Source organism: Anolis carolinensis, chromosome 2, assembly GCF_035594765.1.
Source record: "Anolis carolinensis isolate JA03-04 chromosome 2, rAnoCar3.1.pri, whole genome shotgun sequence".
Classification (NCBI taxonomy): Eukaryota; Metazoa; Chordata; class Lepidosauria; order Squamata; family Dactyloidae; genus Anolis; species Anolis carolinensis.
The window spans coordinates 304,985,676-305,002,048 of record NC_085842.1 but is presented as its reverse complement, the minus strand read 5'-3'; the positions used below and the strand labels follow the sequence as shown (position 1 = coordinate 305,002,048).

General features: G+C 37.9%; 2 protein-coding genes across 3 annotated transcripts in view; one reads left to right on the top strand and one right to left on the bottom strand.

The window, feature by feature from the left end:
• Positions 1-334: 334 nt before the first annotated feature.
• Positions 335-2,476, top strand: LOC134296777 (uncharacterized). The gene is made up of 2 exons (XM_062972519.1): positions 335-895; positions 1,264-2,476. Exons 1-2 carry the CDS (start codon positions 521-523, stop codon positions 1,621-1,623), a joined length of 735 nt encoding a protein of 244 aa, XP_062828589.1. The 5' UTR covers positions 335-520; the 3' UTR covers positions 1,624-2,476.
• A 4,392-nt stretch (positions 2,477-6,868) lies between these two features.
• npr3 (natriuretic peptide receptor 3) overlaps positions 6,869-16,373 on the bottom strand; it is a 67,946-nt gene continuing 58,441 nt past the window's right edge. For both annotated transcript variants that reach the window (XM_062972518.1, XM_062972517.1), the window contains exon 8: positions 6,869-15,471. In XM_062972518.1, the coding sequence (XP_062828588.1) occupies positions 15,360-15,471 (112 nt within the window). In that variant the 3' untranslated portion in view covers positions 6,869-15,359. The remainder of the gene's footprint in view (positions 15,472-16,373) is intronic.

The following is a 16,373-nucleotide window of genomic DNA, read 5'->3' as shown; positions in this document are numbered from 1 at the left end:
TTCTTGATATTTATAAAAATATTGATGTTGGGGCTACGATGGCACAGTGGGTTAAACCGCTAAGCTGAAAAACATGCTGACCGGAAGGTTGGCGGTTTGAATCCATGGCATGGGGTGAGCTCCTGTTGATAGCCTCAGCTTTTATCAACCTAGCAATTCTAAAACATGTAAATGTTAGTAGATCAATTGGTACATCTCCATCTGGAAGGTAATGGTGCTCCATGCAGTCATGTGGCCCCATGATCTAGGAGGCATCTACGGACAATGCCGTCTCTTCCGCTTAGAAATGGAGATGAGCACCAACCCCTAGAATCAGACACGACTAGACTTAATGTCAGGGGAAAACCTTTACTATAGAAGCACAACATACGCTATCTCATGAAAGCCTTTAAAAAAAAAACATGATTTGTAAACACATTTAGATTTGCCACCACAGGAACGACAGCAGCAATGGAAGAGGGATCCTTCCAATATCTGTACTAGTATTTTTGGCTTAGACATTCCAGAAAGGACCACAGAGATGTTTATTTGTGGTGTGTTGCTACTCATCACCATGATTGGTATATATATATGCTATCCTGAAGAACGTAATACAGAAGTATTTCTGCTTGACTACCACGCCGTCAGGATGTTTCTAGGAGGCTGCACTTTTGCGCTTCTGTTGGGGTCTGTTGGGGTCTGCCTCTGTTATGACACACCAGCCTGGGCAACCACTGGCTTTGATTTGCCACCAAAGGAACGACAGCGGGAATGGAAGAGGGAACCTTCCAATGTCTGCATTTTTGGTTTAGATAGATTTGGATTAGAGATGCTTATTTGTGGTGCATTGATACTTGTCATAGTGATTGACACAGCTATCCTTTACATTTCACGGAAACACAAGAAAAACATTAAGGTAAGATTTATGTTATGCATTATGCAATGAACAGTATGATCCACCCATTTGAGTGTCTCACACATTTTATTTTATTTGCATATTTCTAATGAAAATGTATTTGTATTGTTCTCTACACCTGCAAGAAGAACCTTCCAAAAAGGTTACAGCACTTTTTACCAGTCTCCTCCCTGTATTTAACAGCAGACTGACACTTTGAGAAAATGTCACTTTAGTCTGTGCTTTCTATGCTTACTATCTACACATCAAGCTTCTGTTAAGAGACACAAAAATAGAGAGAGTAAAACAAAATGGCCATTTTGATAAACCTCTATTTATTTATTTTTTCCTTAAGTTAATACAATGATCTTGTTTGTCATTTTTTCCAGGCCAGTCAGGCCATGACAGAGACACCAGGCGCTTTAGAAGCAGAAAATGAATGGATAAAGCATCATACAAAAATGTTGGAACGGTTGCTGAAAAGCACCCGTGAAATCAACAAATGTATGAAGGATATCCTTCACATTGAGAAGAAAATACTGCAATCTCAATTAAGAAGAAGAAAGATCTCTGAAACTGAGAATGAAGATTCAATCCAAGTGTGTGCCGATTCTGGTCAAGAAGAAGGAAGAAGGGGAGAGGCTGTAAGCTCTCAGCCAGAGCCTTTGGGACTTTTCCCTGGAATTTCTGTTTCCTCAAATGTTCTGTATCCCCGGATGTTCTATATCCCTGGTGTTCTTGAAATATGAAGCTTTTCTACGGGACGAGCTGGTCTACGTCCTATAGCTTAGCTTCCTTAAGAGAGACTGACTTAAAAATGGCTCCTTCCCTCCCAGAGCCCTGAACAAGGGGCGGAACCAAACTATGATTGACAGGCGGCCTGTCCTATGATTGCAAACATTAGCAACAAGAAAATAAAGTCAAAGTTCTGGTACAGCCGTACCAGCACAGCAATGCAATTGTACTGTTCTAAAATATTAAAAATACATTTTAAAATGACAGCTAATTGCCTCCCTCCACAAAAAAAACTGCATTTACAAATGAACTACAATTATGTACTTTTTAATCTAATGTCATCTGCATACAGAAATGCAGATTAAGATAAACACATACAGTAGAGTCTCACTTATCCAACACTCGCTTATCCAATGTTCTGGATTATCCAACACATTGTAGTCAATGTTTTCAATATATCATGATATTTTGGTGCTAAATTTGTAAATACAGTAATTACAACATAACATTACTGCGTATTGAACTACTATTTTTTTTTCAAATTTGTTGTATAACATGTTTTGGTGCTTAATTTGTAAAACCATAACCTATTTTGATGTTTAATAGGCTTTTTCTTAATCTCTCATTATCCTACATATTCGTTTATCCAACGTTCTGCCGGCCCGTTTATGTTGGATAAGTGAGACTCTACTGTATATGAAGTTGTATGTTATAAGACATTACAAGAAAGAAATGAAATCGAAATTAAGCAGAAGAAAAAACTATGACACGGAGAGTGACCATTTCCTCCCAGTGTGTTCCTGCCATGATTCTGGTCAAGATAGTGCATGAACCTCAAGCCCAGAAAGCTTCCCTCTTCCCATGTTCCAACATGGGGTTGGACTAGATGGCCCTTGAGGTCTCTTCCAACTCTACTATTCTATGAACATCTTTCATGTTACAAGCAGTTCTGTAAATGACACCATAAGTGACCAAAGCCTCAATGTTGAACTCAACATGTGTTGAGATGAAAATTAAAGATTGTGCTTGGCAGCCTACATTTTCTGGTGGGTTTTCATTGGTGGGTTTTCCATCCAAGCAAGTAGGCTAGATTACCGGTATGTTCCTGGTCCCATCTCCCTATGTAGGTGAGAAGGAATAATCTACTCATGTCAGCTTGATCTGGGAACAGCCCTTTCATGGTTTCTGTCATAATCTCCCTAAAAAAGAAAAGAAAATGTGTTCTGTGTGTCTCTAATGCTTTATGCCATCACCAGGCACCATCACATGTTTTGGTTTCTAAACCTCAAGGATGGACGAAGGAGGAGGAGAAGCTGGGACATTTGAAAGCAGTTGAAGCAGTGGGCTAATACCTTATGAATCAGGACTGTCTCTCCCAAATCAGGCAGTTGGAAGTATGAAAGAATTGGGTGGAGGACGTGGAAGAGGGCCTTCTTGGCTGTGGCCACCCACTTGCAGAATGGCTTCCCCTGGGAGCTGGATGGTATCAACATTTGTTGCCTTTTGGCCCCAGGTCAAGACAAGGCTCTTTATTAAAGCACTAGCTGTGCCCGGCCCCACGTTGCTGTGGCGAAGTATGGTGGTATGGGAAATAAAGTATTGGGGAATTGGTGGTAGTTAAGGTAAAGGGTAAAGGTTTTCCCCTGACATTAAGTCCATTATAAATGGGTTATATAGCTGTGTGGAAGGGCCTTGAGTCTACACTGCCATATAATCCAGTTAAAATCAGATAATCTGTATTTTATAGGCAGTGTGGAAGAGGCCTAACTCTGCCTGTCCCCTGGGCTGCCTGGGTTGCTAGGAGACCAAATGGGCGGAGCTTAGCCTTCTAACTGGCAGCAATTGGATAAAAACAATTATTCCTCTCCCTCTAATTAGGACTTTATTTTTCTTTTCTTTTTGTTGTATGAACATAGAGGCATGGATGAGGGGTTGTGCTGCCAAGTTTAGTGTTTCTGGAATGTGTCGTTGTGTTGTTTTGTCCTAGGCCGAAATTTCATTACCCTTTTATATATATAGATTTGGTGCCTAATTTGCTTTTAAACAGGCACATGGCTTCATCTCTTTTACCCAGTTAGTTCTTTCAACTTGATTGAATTAATTAACGTATCATCTTGCTTTGATTATTTATTGCTTGATTGGAATTTGGAATGGTTTGAATTGCTTATAGTGTCTTCTTGGTTGGCCACTCCTGAGCTCTTAGGATATAAGGGCAAGATAAAAACATCTAAGTACATACTTACATGGCTCTTTTTTTGGACCTTCATTTTCAGGCAAATCTCTTTTTTCTGGATTACTATAGAAGGGGAGGAGCCCCCGATGGCGCAGCGGGTTAAACCGCTGAGCTGCTGAACTTGCTCTCTGAAAGGTCAGCAGTTCGAATTTGAGAACCGGGATGAGGTACTGCTGCAGCAGGAAGGTAACAGCTTTCCATGCAGTCATGCTGACCATATGACCTTGGAGGTGTCTATGGACAATGCTGGCTCTTCAGCTTTGGAATGGAGATGAGCACCAATGCCCAGAGTTGGCCTCAACTCAACTTAATGTTGAGGGAAAACCTTTACCTTTACTTACGTAAAATATATTTTTTAAAAGAATAATTACCAACTCCAACTGTATCTGTTATTTACTATCATTACATGTGTTGCATGTCTACAGGATGAACTTAAGTGTCAGGTAAGCCCATCTCCATCTCCATAGCAAAAGGCAAGTGGTACCTCTATTTTGTTCTCCTTCCCTCTATAAACAGTGTAGATAACAAAATTACATCTATCCATGAATAATTGTACTTCATGTGGGTGATTTATCCTTTCTTTTAGTAGCACAACTTCCAGTATATTTAGGAAATAAGTGTAGGAAATGCAATAAAGTTAATAGTAAAAACAACCAATTAGGGTGTGGTAGCAAGATTTATAACCATAAAGTAGTAAGAACTCTGCCGACAGCAATCTGTGTGTTTTGCATGGATACAGCTGCCTCCTGTCCTCTGGGATAACTGGGTTGTATTGCTGAAGCCAAAACTGCCAGAGCATGTTCTAAATTGGTCATAGTCTAGACTTGTGACAGCATTTTTCTATTATTTCTTGTCATATTTCAATAGTGGTCAGGGCAACCACATCTTTCTCAAACTATCAACAGTGAAATCATAGGTCAAAAGGACTATTTCAAATTCTGTAGTTGGACTTGGTGAGTTTAGTTTTTTTTTTCCAAATCTGTTCTTCAGGACATATTATCAATATAATATTTAGTATTTGTATAGCTCATTTCAAATGTTCAAGGTAGACTTGAGCTGAAATATTTTTCTATCTCTTCTAGTGTGTGTGTTTTTTTGGAGAGAGTCTATATATACATTATTTATTTTATCTAAGTTCAGGAATTTTGGAACAACTGAGAAAAGATCTCTGTTGAAATTATCAACTCCTAGAGTTCAGGATAGCATCACCCAATTAAACTAAGCTTGATTCGTTGATCGGAAGGAGTTAATATGGGGCCGGGTTAGCACAGCGGGTTAAACCACCAGCTATCGAATATCCTACTGACTGGAAGGTTGGCAGTTCAAGCCCTGGTCAGGGTGGGCTTCCGCCGTCAGCCCAGCTTCTGCTCACCTAGCAGTTTGAAAACAACAATGTAAGTAGGTAAAAGGTACCTCTTTGGTGGGGAGGTAAAAGATGCCCTGAAAAACATGCTGGCAAAATCTGACCAGAAAGGTGTCCATGGACAACAGTTTCCTCAGCGTGGAAAATGAAATAACAGCACCTCCCCATGGCTGAGTCGAGCACGGGCGGATGCCAGAGATGAAAAGAGGGAAGCCTTGCCTCTGTTTATGTACTGTCTTTGTCAATGGTATAATGGCATTGAATGTTTGCCATATATGTGTCTGTAATCAGCTCTGAATCTCCTTGGGGAGATACAGCAGAATATAAAGTATATTATTGTTATTGTTACCTTAGTGAGCTCACATTTGCCATCAAAGGGTAAAGGTGCAGAACTTTATTCACAGCTCCAATTGGGCAAAAGGGTAGATGAGTGCCATATGTTTAGTACCAGCATAGCAAGGAATTGATTGGTCAATCTGTACACCTTGTTTGCATTCATATCCTTGTTCTTCATCTTTTTTACAATCATGTTTCAAGAAAGGCAATGTCTTTTTTTAAAGTCTATTACAGTATAATCCATTTATATTTTTTTTCTTGAAAAATGTTTTGATTTATTAATATTTCATGCCATTTTCCCAATTAAAAGGCTATATAATCTAAAAATCAGCATGTTCCCTAGCATGGTCAAGGTTCAACTCTGAATTTGGATGTGAATTTATTAGCTGGAAAAGTAATGCAATTTCTGACACAGACAACCTTAAATGAAGCGTGTCTCATATCAGGCATAGAATGGTATTGCAAATGCATGTAATAGAGGAAGAGTTTATTTTACACCAGTAGTTCCCAACCTTTTTTTGACCAGGAACCACTTTGACCAGGAACCACTCTCCAACATTAGTACCAGAAAGGTTATGAATTGGTTTTTGGTCAACTTTAGATTCAGTTTTGTTATTTGAGTTGCTGTTTCAAAAAATTGCATTGGATAGACCACATAAGCTCTAGTTTCCGATACAGAACATATGCCATCCAGTAGTCGCCATCTGCTTGCCCACAGAAAACCATATTTAATAATCTAGAGCTGATGTGGTCTATCCAATGCAATTTTCTGAATCAGCACCCCAAATAACCCAGGAAAAGGCCTAAAAACGAAGATACTAAGGCGCCCCTGCTTCCAGGCAGCACATGGAATGGCTCTGCTCAGAAGGAAGGAGGAGAAGCAGCAGTCAGGAGGCTTGTTTTCATGCCTTTCGTGGGTAGTCAGCCTCTCTCCTCCCAACATTCAGCTTCTCCCCTTCTGACTTCTCCATTTCCTTGGCAGTATTTTTTAAAAATAATTTTATTGTTGCTTATTACAATGTAAAATCGGGGGGGGGGGGGGGGGGGGGTAGGGAGGATGGGGTTTTGCGAGACCAGTAGCTCTCATTGCAACGGTGTAGTAATAGTGAGGCCACCGACTATATTTCAGTTCTTGGGGACCACTGGGGGTCCATGGACAACAGGTTGGGAACCACTGCTTTACACAATGAAAACACATTATTGAGTAAATGTATAGATTTGTCTCTAATCATTAAAGTTTAATGGGAGCCTATTTTTAATAATGTGGTAATATCACATTTGTAGTACTTGAAATTTTTACGAGAAAATGGACACATGTAACAGTGAATAACCAATTAATATTTTATATGATCAGCTGGTAAAAGAAATAAACATACATCACATGGTTATATCATCCACAGTCATTAATTCTGTCTCTACAGAAATATAATAAATAAAATCACATCATATGCAAATAGTTCTACTTACATCAGTACAATATACTGTGCAGTTTTCCATTCATTTTTTAAGCCAAACCTTTATGTTTCTATTCTGTATATAACATTGCCCACACTATAAACATAACATTGCCCACATTAAAGGGGGAAGATTGGTCAAAACTAGCCTTTCACAATCTCTATAATGAGTCCTTCTATTTCCATGATGACTACATAACTCTTACAGAAAAAATCAGAGCCATTGTATGACCAGAATTTACCTGTTTTCGGTTCCAGTTAAACAGATAGTGCTGTTCTTTATTATTTTTTTAAGCAAATGCTTTCTTTCAAAACATTTTAAATCTTGTATTTCTTAACAAGAAATTAGTAGATTAAAATGGATGAACAAACTTTAAGTAGTCATTTGGAAAAATACAGGGTAAAATCCAAAAGAGATTTGTGACGACAGTTGACAATTGCTTTCTTCTTTGCTGTGCAAGATACAGTACATGGATCAGAATCTATTAAGGATTAGGGTTTTATGGACAATGCCTTATTGTATTTAAGTTGATATAAGAAGCAATAAGTGGCTGGCTGATAGCATCATGAGTGTTGCATCTTGCGCTGCCCTTCTTATTCACACTTGCTTTCCTGCTTGTATCACGTTTTTAAAAAGAGGAGTTTGGCACCTGTGTATTTATGATCAAGGCACATTATGTTAGACTGCTCTCAGTTTCAGGTGAATGAGTCCTTTGATAGTTTCAGCTAAGTAATTTTCTGAAGTTGCCTAGAAAAAAATTGAAATATCAGGAGCATTTGCTACACCAGACAAGATGGTCTCCCCTCACTGTTTTTGGTGGAAGAATGACAAAAGAGTAGATTCCCCTGCCATCCCTTGTACTGCCGTGTTTCCACGAAAATAACACAGTGTCTTATATTAATTTTTGCTCCCAAAGATGTGCTAGGTCTTATTTTCAGAGGATGTCTTGTTTTTCCATGAAGAATTATTCACATTTATTGTTGAACAAAAAAATGAACATTTATTATATACTGTACAGTAGTTGTCATCAGAAACCAGCATAACCAGACAAACTGTGAATCCTATCAAGAATTTCTTGTTACTACCATTATTTCCATGTACAACTGGTATGTGCATTTACCAATCCTGAATGCTCTGGTGTTCTGTTTGGCAGGCGCTGGGCATACTCCCAAACAAAAAACTTTGCTAGGTCTTACTTTCAGGGGAGGCCTTATATTTAGCAATTCAGCAAAACTTCTACTAGGTCTTATTTTTCGGGGATGTCTTATTTTCGGGGAAACAGGGTATAACAGACTGCTAGGATGTGGTGCATTACATGGATCTTTGGAGATTTTCTGCAGTTGTGCTATCAAAAAGAGACACAAAACAATGAGGGGAGAGGAGTACAAATGTAGAATCACATTGTCTTGATTGCTCTTGATTACGGCCACTTTGAGCATGGCTCTTGGAATGCCAATGAAATTGGAATGTTTAGTCTGGTTCTTCTCTTTAAGTCAAAGGTAAAATTCTACTTCCATTGCAATTATGAAAGCAGAAGCAATTCTGCTTGGCTTTTAAGTATGCACAGGCAATTTTCATGTTCTTGTTTGTTTAAGAACGCATTCTGCCAAAAATGACATTCAGAGCACTTTACAATATTAGAAATTAATGCAAAAAAATTCTTATGGTTATCATTACAAAATTGTAAAACCTTATTTCCCCAGTATTGTCACAATATTCTTACAGTAACAGAGAAGACAGCTGGTGAGATTCTAACACCCTGCAGTCCTTAAGAGCTTACTCTGGAATACCATCCACTGACTTCCAAGAACTATTTTATAATACAGAAATGAGAGCTCCTTTGTTCAGCAGAACCAAATATTCAGACAATTTAACTATTATTCCAGCGTATATCGGTTGCCACCTGGCCAGACTTATATAAGTAAACACTAAGTATGTGGTCCAATGTCCATGCAACATACTTATCAGACATCCAGACAAGACATTTAGTTAAGAATACAAATGAGGATACTGCCCTTAGTTTCGGAGGATTGTATGTCTTTCGGCATTCCAGCTTAGAATTTTTTAAAAAACTATTTTTAAAAAATGTCTGATTCATTAAATTACTTGCTTTTTTGGGGGAAATTATGCTGTGGAAATACTAAGCAAGCATTTTAGTTCTTTTGTATATCGCAAAATCTATGTGTTTTAAATGTATGAATTTCAGCAGCATCAAAAACATTAAGGTATTTTAGCGTTAGTGGTTTATATAAAATTTGAAGAAGCACATTTCAAAATTATGTTCTTTAAATGTTTGCATGCAGCAGGAAAAAGGAAATAATTTTGCATTGGATACAAACATAATTCATAAAATTAATTACAATAGAAGGTCATATTTTGACTTTATTTTTACAACAAAATGCAATTAAACATTATCTAAATTTATGTATCTATCTGTCCTTTCTCTTTAGAGCCAAATCTATATTCACAAGGATACATTTCTTATGGATTGTCCTTATTAGATCCTCATTGCACACTTGCTTAGAAAACTAATCTTTTGAAACCACAACTTTTCACTTGTAAGTGAACTATTAACAACTTTAATGTTCTTCTTCCAGGGAATTTACTAGAAAAATGGCCTTCCACTAAATTTGACAATCTGCTTACAAAAGAGTATGGAGATCTGTTTTAAGACTGTTCAAGCTTTCTCTAATTGACTGAGAGTAAGGAATTCTTACTATAAGGCCACATTTATACCAGGCAGGTTACCTGGTGTAAATCTGACCCATAGTAGCCCCAGAACCAGCATGTATGTGCTGAATCCCAGGATGGAACTGCATTGGACCCGCTGGGCTGTCATCTCACCCATATTGCCACAGTCACTCCATGTTGACAATGGAGTCCAAGCTACTGGCCATCACGATTCTGTTTGCTGATGTCAGAAATGACCCCCTGTATAAACAGCAATGAGGGGGTTGATTCCTCCCCCCTGCTGATTGGGTACGTGCTCCATTCTGAAATTAGGCATGAACCCAACGGCCATGTGCTTGGATGGAACTCTATGGCCGGTGGGCAGCAGGACTAGCCATCCTCTGTCCCTACACTGATCAGTACAGAGACAGGGTGATGGTGGCAGTGTCCATCTGGATAGGGGATTGGGCCAAACTGAACCCAAGCCCAGCTGTCCACACTGCTGCAAGGCCTTAGGATACTTGGGAGTTTCCAGCAAATTCCAGAGTATCTTCTGGAATTTAGGTAAGTGACCTTACCTAAAAACCCAGGATTCTCACCAGAGGTTGCAGTGCATCATAGAGACAGACAGCGGTGAGTTCACGGTGTGTATGAGTTGTTTGGCCAGTGTAGACAAGCATAAGTTAATCTAATAAAGGCATGTTCCTTTGATTTAAATGGATATAACTACGTTTCCATCTAATCATACAAGTGGTTATGAACTACCGAACCTTTGAATTTTCTAGTATAATATAAGCAGACAATTGATATATTAAAATATACCCAGTGTTTTTGCAACTGACAGAGATTTTAGCTCTGTGAAGCTATGAAACATAAGCTTGTTTGTAAACTATAGAACCAGGTTCTTTCAGTGGGAGGTCATTCTAATTGATCTAGTTGTTTAAGGATATGCGCCAAGTGTGCAGACACATATCCAAAGACAGACATTTTCTAACACACTTTGAAGCATTCTAAAGTATTTTTTTATCATTTGTTTTGGCAACACAAATAGTATATCTAAAGGTGGACTTAAATCCTTAAAAATGTCTAACGGGTTTGTTATATATTGTGTTGGATAGACTGCATCAGGTCTAGTTTCTTCGATATGGTCATCCTGATTTTCTATGGGCGAGCAGGTGAAGACTGGTATATGACATATGTTTTGTATCTCAAAAACTAGAGCTGATAGGGGAAAACTGGTGCCATATTTGGAACCAGTAGGCCAAATATACCCAGAAACAGGCCTAACGTTTGAGGCATTAAAATGTGTGTTGGCCAGTGTTATCCGTGGAAATCCATCAAATCAGATGGGGCCTGTTGGCCATAGACTTTCAAAACCTTCAAGATATAGCATAGGGAGATTGTTTAAAGTTACAGCAGTTATAACAAATTCCACTGAACAACAGATGTTACCCCTGTAATAGTCTCGAGTCTATCTAAAATATATGATTACATACCAAATCAGAAGCAATACCATCATAATTCCAATTTCTATGTATGTTGTGAAAATTGGGTACTGTAGAAAGCAGACAGGAAGAAAATCAAATTTGTTGCTCAAAGACAGTAATAGAAATAGTCTCTTGGCTCGGTGATTAATCAAATTGGAATCTGTAGTCAAGAAACTGAAAGACGAGGACTTGGAAAGCAGTCCTGAAGGAACTAGATAGGATCCTCAAGTACAAAGATGTATTACTGAATGCCAAAGTCAGGATCATCTATGCCATAGTTTTTCCAATGTTTATGTATGATTATGAAAGCCAGATAGTGAAGAAAGCTGACAGGAAGAACGTCGACTCATATTAAATGTAATGATAGAGGAGAGTTTTACAGATATGAACTGCTGAAAAGATAAAGAAACAGATTCTAGAGAAATTACGATTAAGCTCTCACTAAAAGCTAAAATGACTTTAATTCTTAACAATAGATTGATGATGGTGATTGTGGTGATGAATAAACATGGTAAGGCTATATAAAGAATTTTTGTATTAAATGTCAAGCTTTCCCCATGCAATTGGGAATAATTTTTGTTTGAGATCTGAAGAATGCTTTTGGGAAGAAAATACTCTAATATCAAGGCTGGGATCAATTATGGTGAACTTGGATGACAGAAGCAGCAGCAATAGTGGCAATATTTTATGTTAAGTATTTTAAAAATGGATTGTGTTACCCTAAAGTACTTCATTCAGACATTGATTTATCTTTATTATATAATCAAATGAATTGATGTTTGTAGCATTACAGAATTAGTTTGCTTAATTCTCACATAATTCAAACATTAGGAGTTCAGAAGTAAATTATGAGTAGACTTGGAGGCATAAGTACTTTGGGATTTTTTAAAATGAAATCAAGATAGAGTTGATTTTTTTAACATGAAGCCAGACTGTGAATGTTCTAGGAAGACTAGATCTTATGAATGAAATGAACATGTGAGGTGACTGGCTGAATTTATTTTTAAAATTTGTAAAGATTTGAAAGCCTGATTCCTGATTGCAAACATTATACTTACACCAAATATTATGTCCCAAAGAACTTAAGAATAAAAGAGAAAAATTAATGCAATGATTCTTTTTATTGGTCCAATTTCTGTGGGGAAACATGAAACTGTGAACATCCTGGAGGAAAATATATCATACCCACCAACAGCTGTGCATTCAATAAAATGTACATCCAACCTACTTTACTGTCTATTTTTTCAGTTGGCTAAGTATGAGCATCTAGATTCTTGTGCAATTTTAAAATCAAATTCCAGCACAACCTTCTGTGCAGCATTTGTAGATTTTGGTCTTAACCCAAATTTCAACTGGATAAAGCTATTTGCTTGAATTTCAGTTGGAGTTATTCAGACTGACTATTGTGCTAGATGGAAATATTTAATTTACTGCTCATGCATATGCAAATGCATGATCTAATGCATGAAGCAGATTCTGAAAAATCATTTTTTTAAATGGTGATTAGAGCCGCAGTGGCGCAATGGGTTAAACCCTTGTGTCAGCTGAACTGCTGACTTGAAGATTGGGTTGCTGACCTGAAGGTTGGCAGTTGCGAGATGGGGTGAGCATGGGAGAAACCTCCCAGCAGGATGGTAACATATCCTTGTGTCCCCTGGGCAACGTCTCTGTAGACGGCCAATTTCCTCACACCAGAAGTGACTTGCAGTATATTCTCAAGTAACTTCTGACATGATGAAAAAAACCTCTTTTTCAAAGGACTTTAGAGTTCCCTGGAAATTATCAGTGTACACTGTCCACTTCCGCAAAATAGATGCATTGCAGTATAAACTTGTTCACTGGAGAACATAATTTCAAATTTTGAAGTGCAAATTTTAAAGCATAACTGAATTTTACTGTAAATATTAGTTCAAAAAATGCAATACTATGGACGTTTGCATTAAAATGGATACCAAACAGAATTCGCCTCCATCTCTAGGTCTACTAACATATGTAATTTTGCGCATGGCAGCAAGTGATGGGCAACATGACCAAAATGCCTTCCCTTATTTTTGCTTCAGGATCTTCTATGAGTTTGGTTCAACAGCCAATGAGGCAGTATTCTCAGAAGAGGCAAAAATGAGCCATCTCTCCGCAATATGTACATGAGACAAAGGTGATAGCTGGAGGCAGCACCTTGCTAGTATGTAACTGCTGTGAATGGCTAATATTGCTTAGCATGTGCACTGCCCCTTTGGATATCAGAAGATGCTTTTATTAGCACATATAAGTTTTCTGGAGGATAAATTGATGTGGAAAGATTCTGTGAAGATTGAAAATCTGAACGAAAAACTGATTTAAAAGCACTTCAAAAATTGTCATAGTTAAGGTTTGTTTTCATTAGTAATATCTTGAGATTCATGAAACCTTCCAATAAGAAAAATGGGGGTACTAAAGAAAGTTCCTGTTAGAGAAAGCCTGGAAATAGTAGCCAGGGTACAGGATGATCAACCCATATTTTATATTGATAGTATAAATTTGCAACTAAATCGGGGAGCCATGCCTAAGGAAAAAAGGGCAAAGATTTTTCCAATAAGCAAAGGTAAAATATACTACTTTTATTTACATCTGAAAAGTTCTGTGCTCATTATTATTCACAATTTTAAAAGAAAAATAGCTTTTCAAATGTGCACTCACTTTGAATTTTCAAAGTGAAATAAAACAACATTTTTCTAATAGAAAAATATAAGATGAGGAATACTTAAAAACATACAATGTTAACCCAAAATTACAATTTCTCATACAACTAAAAAGATCCAAAACCCGAACAGTAATACAACAAAAAAAAAAACTTATTGCCTTACCTTTACTTTACAAAAACACTTTGATACTAGTATTTACATAGTTTGGACACTACGCAGATTGTAATGTTGCAGTGGGATATTTGCTTCCTATTGAAAAATTCAGAGTGTGATCCTGCACTTATTTACCTGAAGCTAAGTACATATTTCAATGGTGCATACAGCATACAAGTGCTGCTCTAGGTAAGCACTGCAGTCATCTTATCTGCATGTCTGTCACACATGTGCGGATGGACAGTCAAAACCCTTACCTTGTTCATGAGTTTAAATTTCAGTGACAATAATCAAAGGCTGAAGGAGCAGCAATGTAATATGGTGAAAAACAGAGGAACCAGAATGCCAATAGGACTTCCAGTTCTTTTGTACAGGTGTGCATGTATCAGAATGTGTACAGGCACAGAAATCAGCATAAGGTGCTTTGACTGAGGCAGGATTCTTATTTCTAGTCATTGACACAAGTAAGACCTAGTCTTTTATGTGAACCTCTTGTGCTTTTCTTATACTGAAAACATTGGAAGAATTGAAGCAGGAAATGTGCCAGCATTATTCCGTGGTGACATCTGTGTTAGGCTTCCTACACATAGATGGTGGAAATGCTGTGTGTGTGTGTGTGTGTGTGTGTTTGGAAATAACGTTTCTGTACAAATGGAAATTATTTGAAGCCCAAATTTCCTCTTCCAAGACCACTGGCAAGCAGTTACATCAGCTTCAAACACATTCACCACGAATCCATTCACCGGAATCACTTAGGAACTATCTTTGCAACTAATGTATTGCATAAAAGAGATCCTTAGAACTGTGTGTTCCCTTTCCTCAAACCTTTGGGGTTTTTTTTATGTCCAAGAACAAAACATGCACATACTTTTTCAATAAATCCTTGTACAATCTACATGCTCCCTTTTTCCCCATCCTGTCTTTTCACTGTTCAATACATCTTTCTGTTCTGGCTGTAAAGCAGAACCTGTGTTTCTTGAGATCACATTTCTTTTACAATCTGTTAAGAAGCAGCTAATGAAGGATGATCGGAAGTTTATAAGAAGGCAGACAGAAGAACCATTCACATTTCCAAGACACAAAATGACTGACCAGAGGATGTTGTCTCAGAACACATGTAAAAGGGTTAACATCATCTCGCTGAGAGAAAAGCTGCAGTTTTATCACTTTTCTTTCATCTAGATTATTTTAAAGGCCATGTGGCATAGTGTGGCTAGTAAATCATTCCTGAGTTTCCGGGGCAAAAAACAACAACAGTTATCCTACTTTTTAAAATGCTGAGTCCTTAAGGAGCTTCTTTTCTGTAGCTGTCTTTGGTAGCATCCATTTGTCTATAGAGTTTCCCTGCAAAAGCAATTTGTTTTTCTCTATTTCATGCAGCAGAAAAGTGAGACCTTATAGAGTCTTCCCGTAATTGGCGATGCTTGCCGATGTTGTATTCTTCGAGTCGACTTCTCCTTTCAATAGTTATTTTGTATTTTTTCCTGCAGAAAAGGAATGGTAACAGAGAATAAGAAAAACTTGTTCAGATAAGTCATTGAGCACTGTTCACAAAAGAATGTCTATGAAGGATAGCTATGGTTTTCATGGTAAATGAAATGAATGAATTTTAGGGCCAGAAGATTAAAGACTGCCTTGGAGCATTTTTGCCTCCTCTGAAAGCTAAGTCGTATTCAAAGATTTTAGATAAATTGCCCATTCTTTCCAAAATTTGAAACAAAGTGCTCCAGAAGTCAGCATATAACACAACGGAAACTTGATGTTTAAGGCAGCAGCTAATGAAACTGTTTAACCATTAGTTCTCTCAGATGTTTACATCAGTAATATGAATCATGTAGCCTTTTAGTTGTTGGACTGCATCTTCTAACATTTATCAACATTGGAAAAGTCAGCTAGAGCTGCAAGTCAAAAATATCTAGAGGACTGCACCCCCCGCCCCATGGGTCAATTTTTTTTTCATGTCAGGAGCAACTTAAAAAACTGCAAGTAATTTCTGGTGTGAGAGAATTGGCCATCTGCAAGAACGCTGCCCACATGATGCTTCTACCATCCATGTGGGAGGCTTCTTTCGTGACCCCGCATAGAGCTGGAGCTGACAGAGGGAGCTCATATCTGCTCTCCCCGGGTTGGATTCAAAGTGGCAACCTTCAGGTCAACAACCCAACCTTCAAGTCAGCAGTCTGCCAGCACAAGGGTTTAACCCACTACACTACGGGGGACTCCATTATGGGGCAAAATTAACCCCATAAAGTGCAATCAACAAATCTAAATACTCAACATTTATTTGTTTAATTAATTGTTGGTCTGTGTAAATTCTCACATTGTGAATCGTTAGCAAATTATACATTGTTATACGGTAACAAAATCTATGTTGTTCTATTGAGAC

What these genes read in the sequence shown, in the direction of transcription:
- LOC134296777 (XM_062972519.1), top strand. Translation starts at nt 521, where the DNA reads ATGTTTATTTGTGGTGTGTTGCTACTCATCACCATGATTGGTATATAT. An exon ending in AACACAAGAAAAACATTAAG is followed by an intron (nt 896 to 1,263) that starts GTAAGATTTATG and finishes CATTTTTTCCAG; the next exon opens with GCCAGTCAGGCCATGACAGA.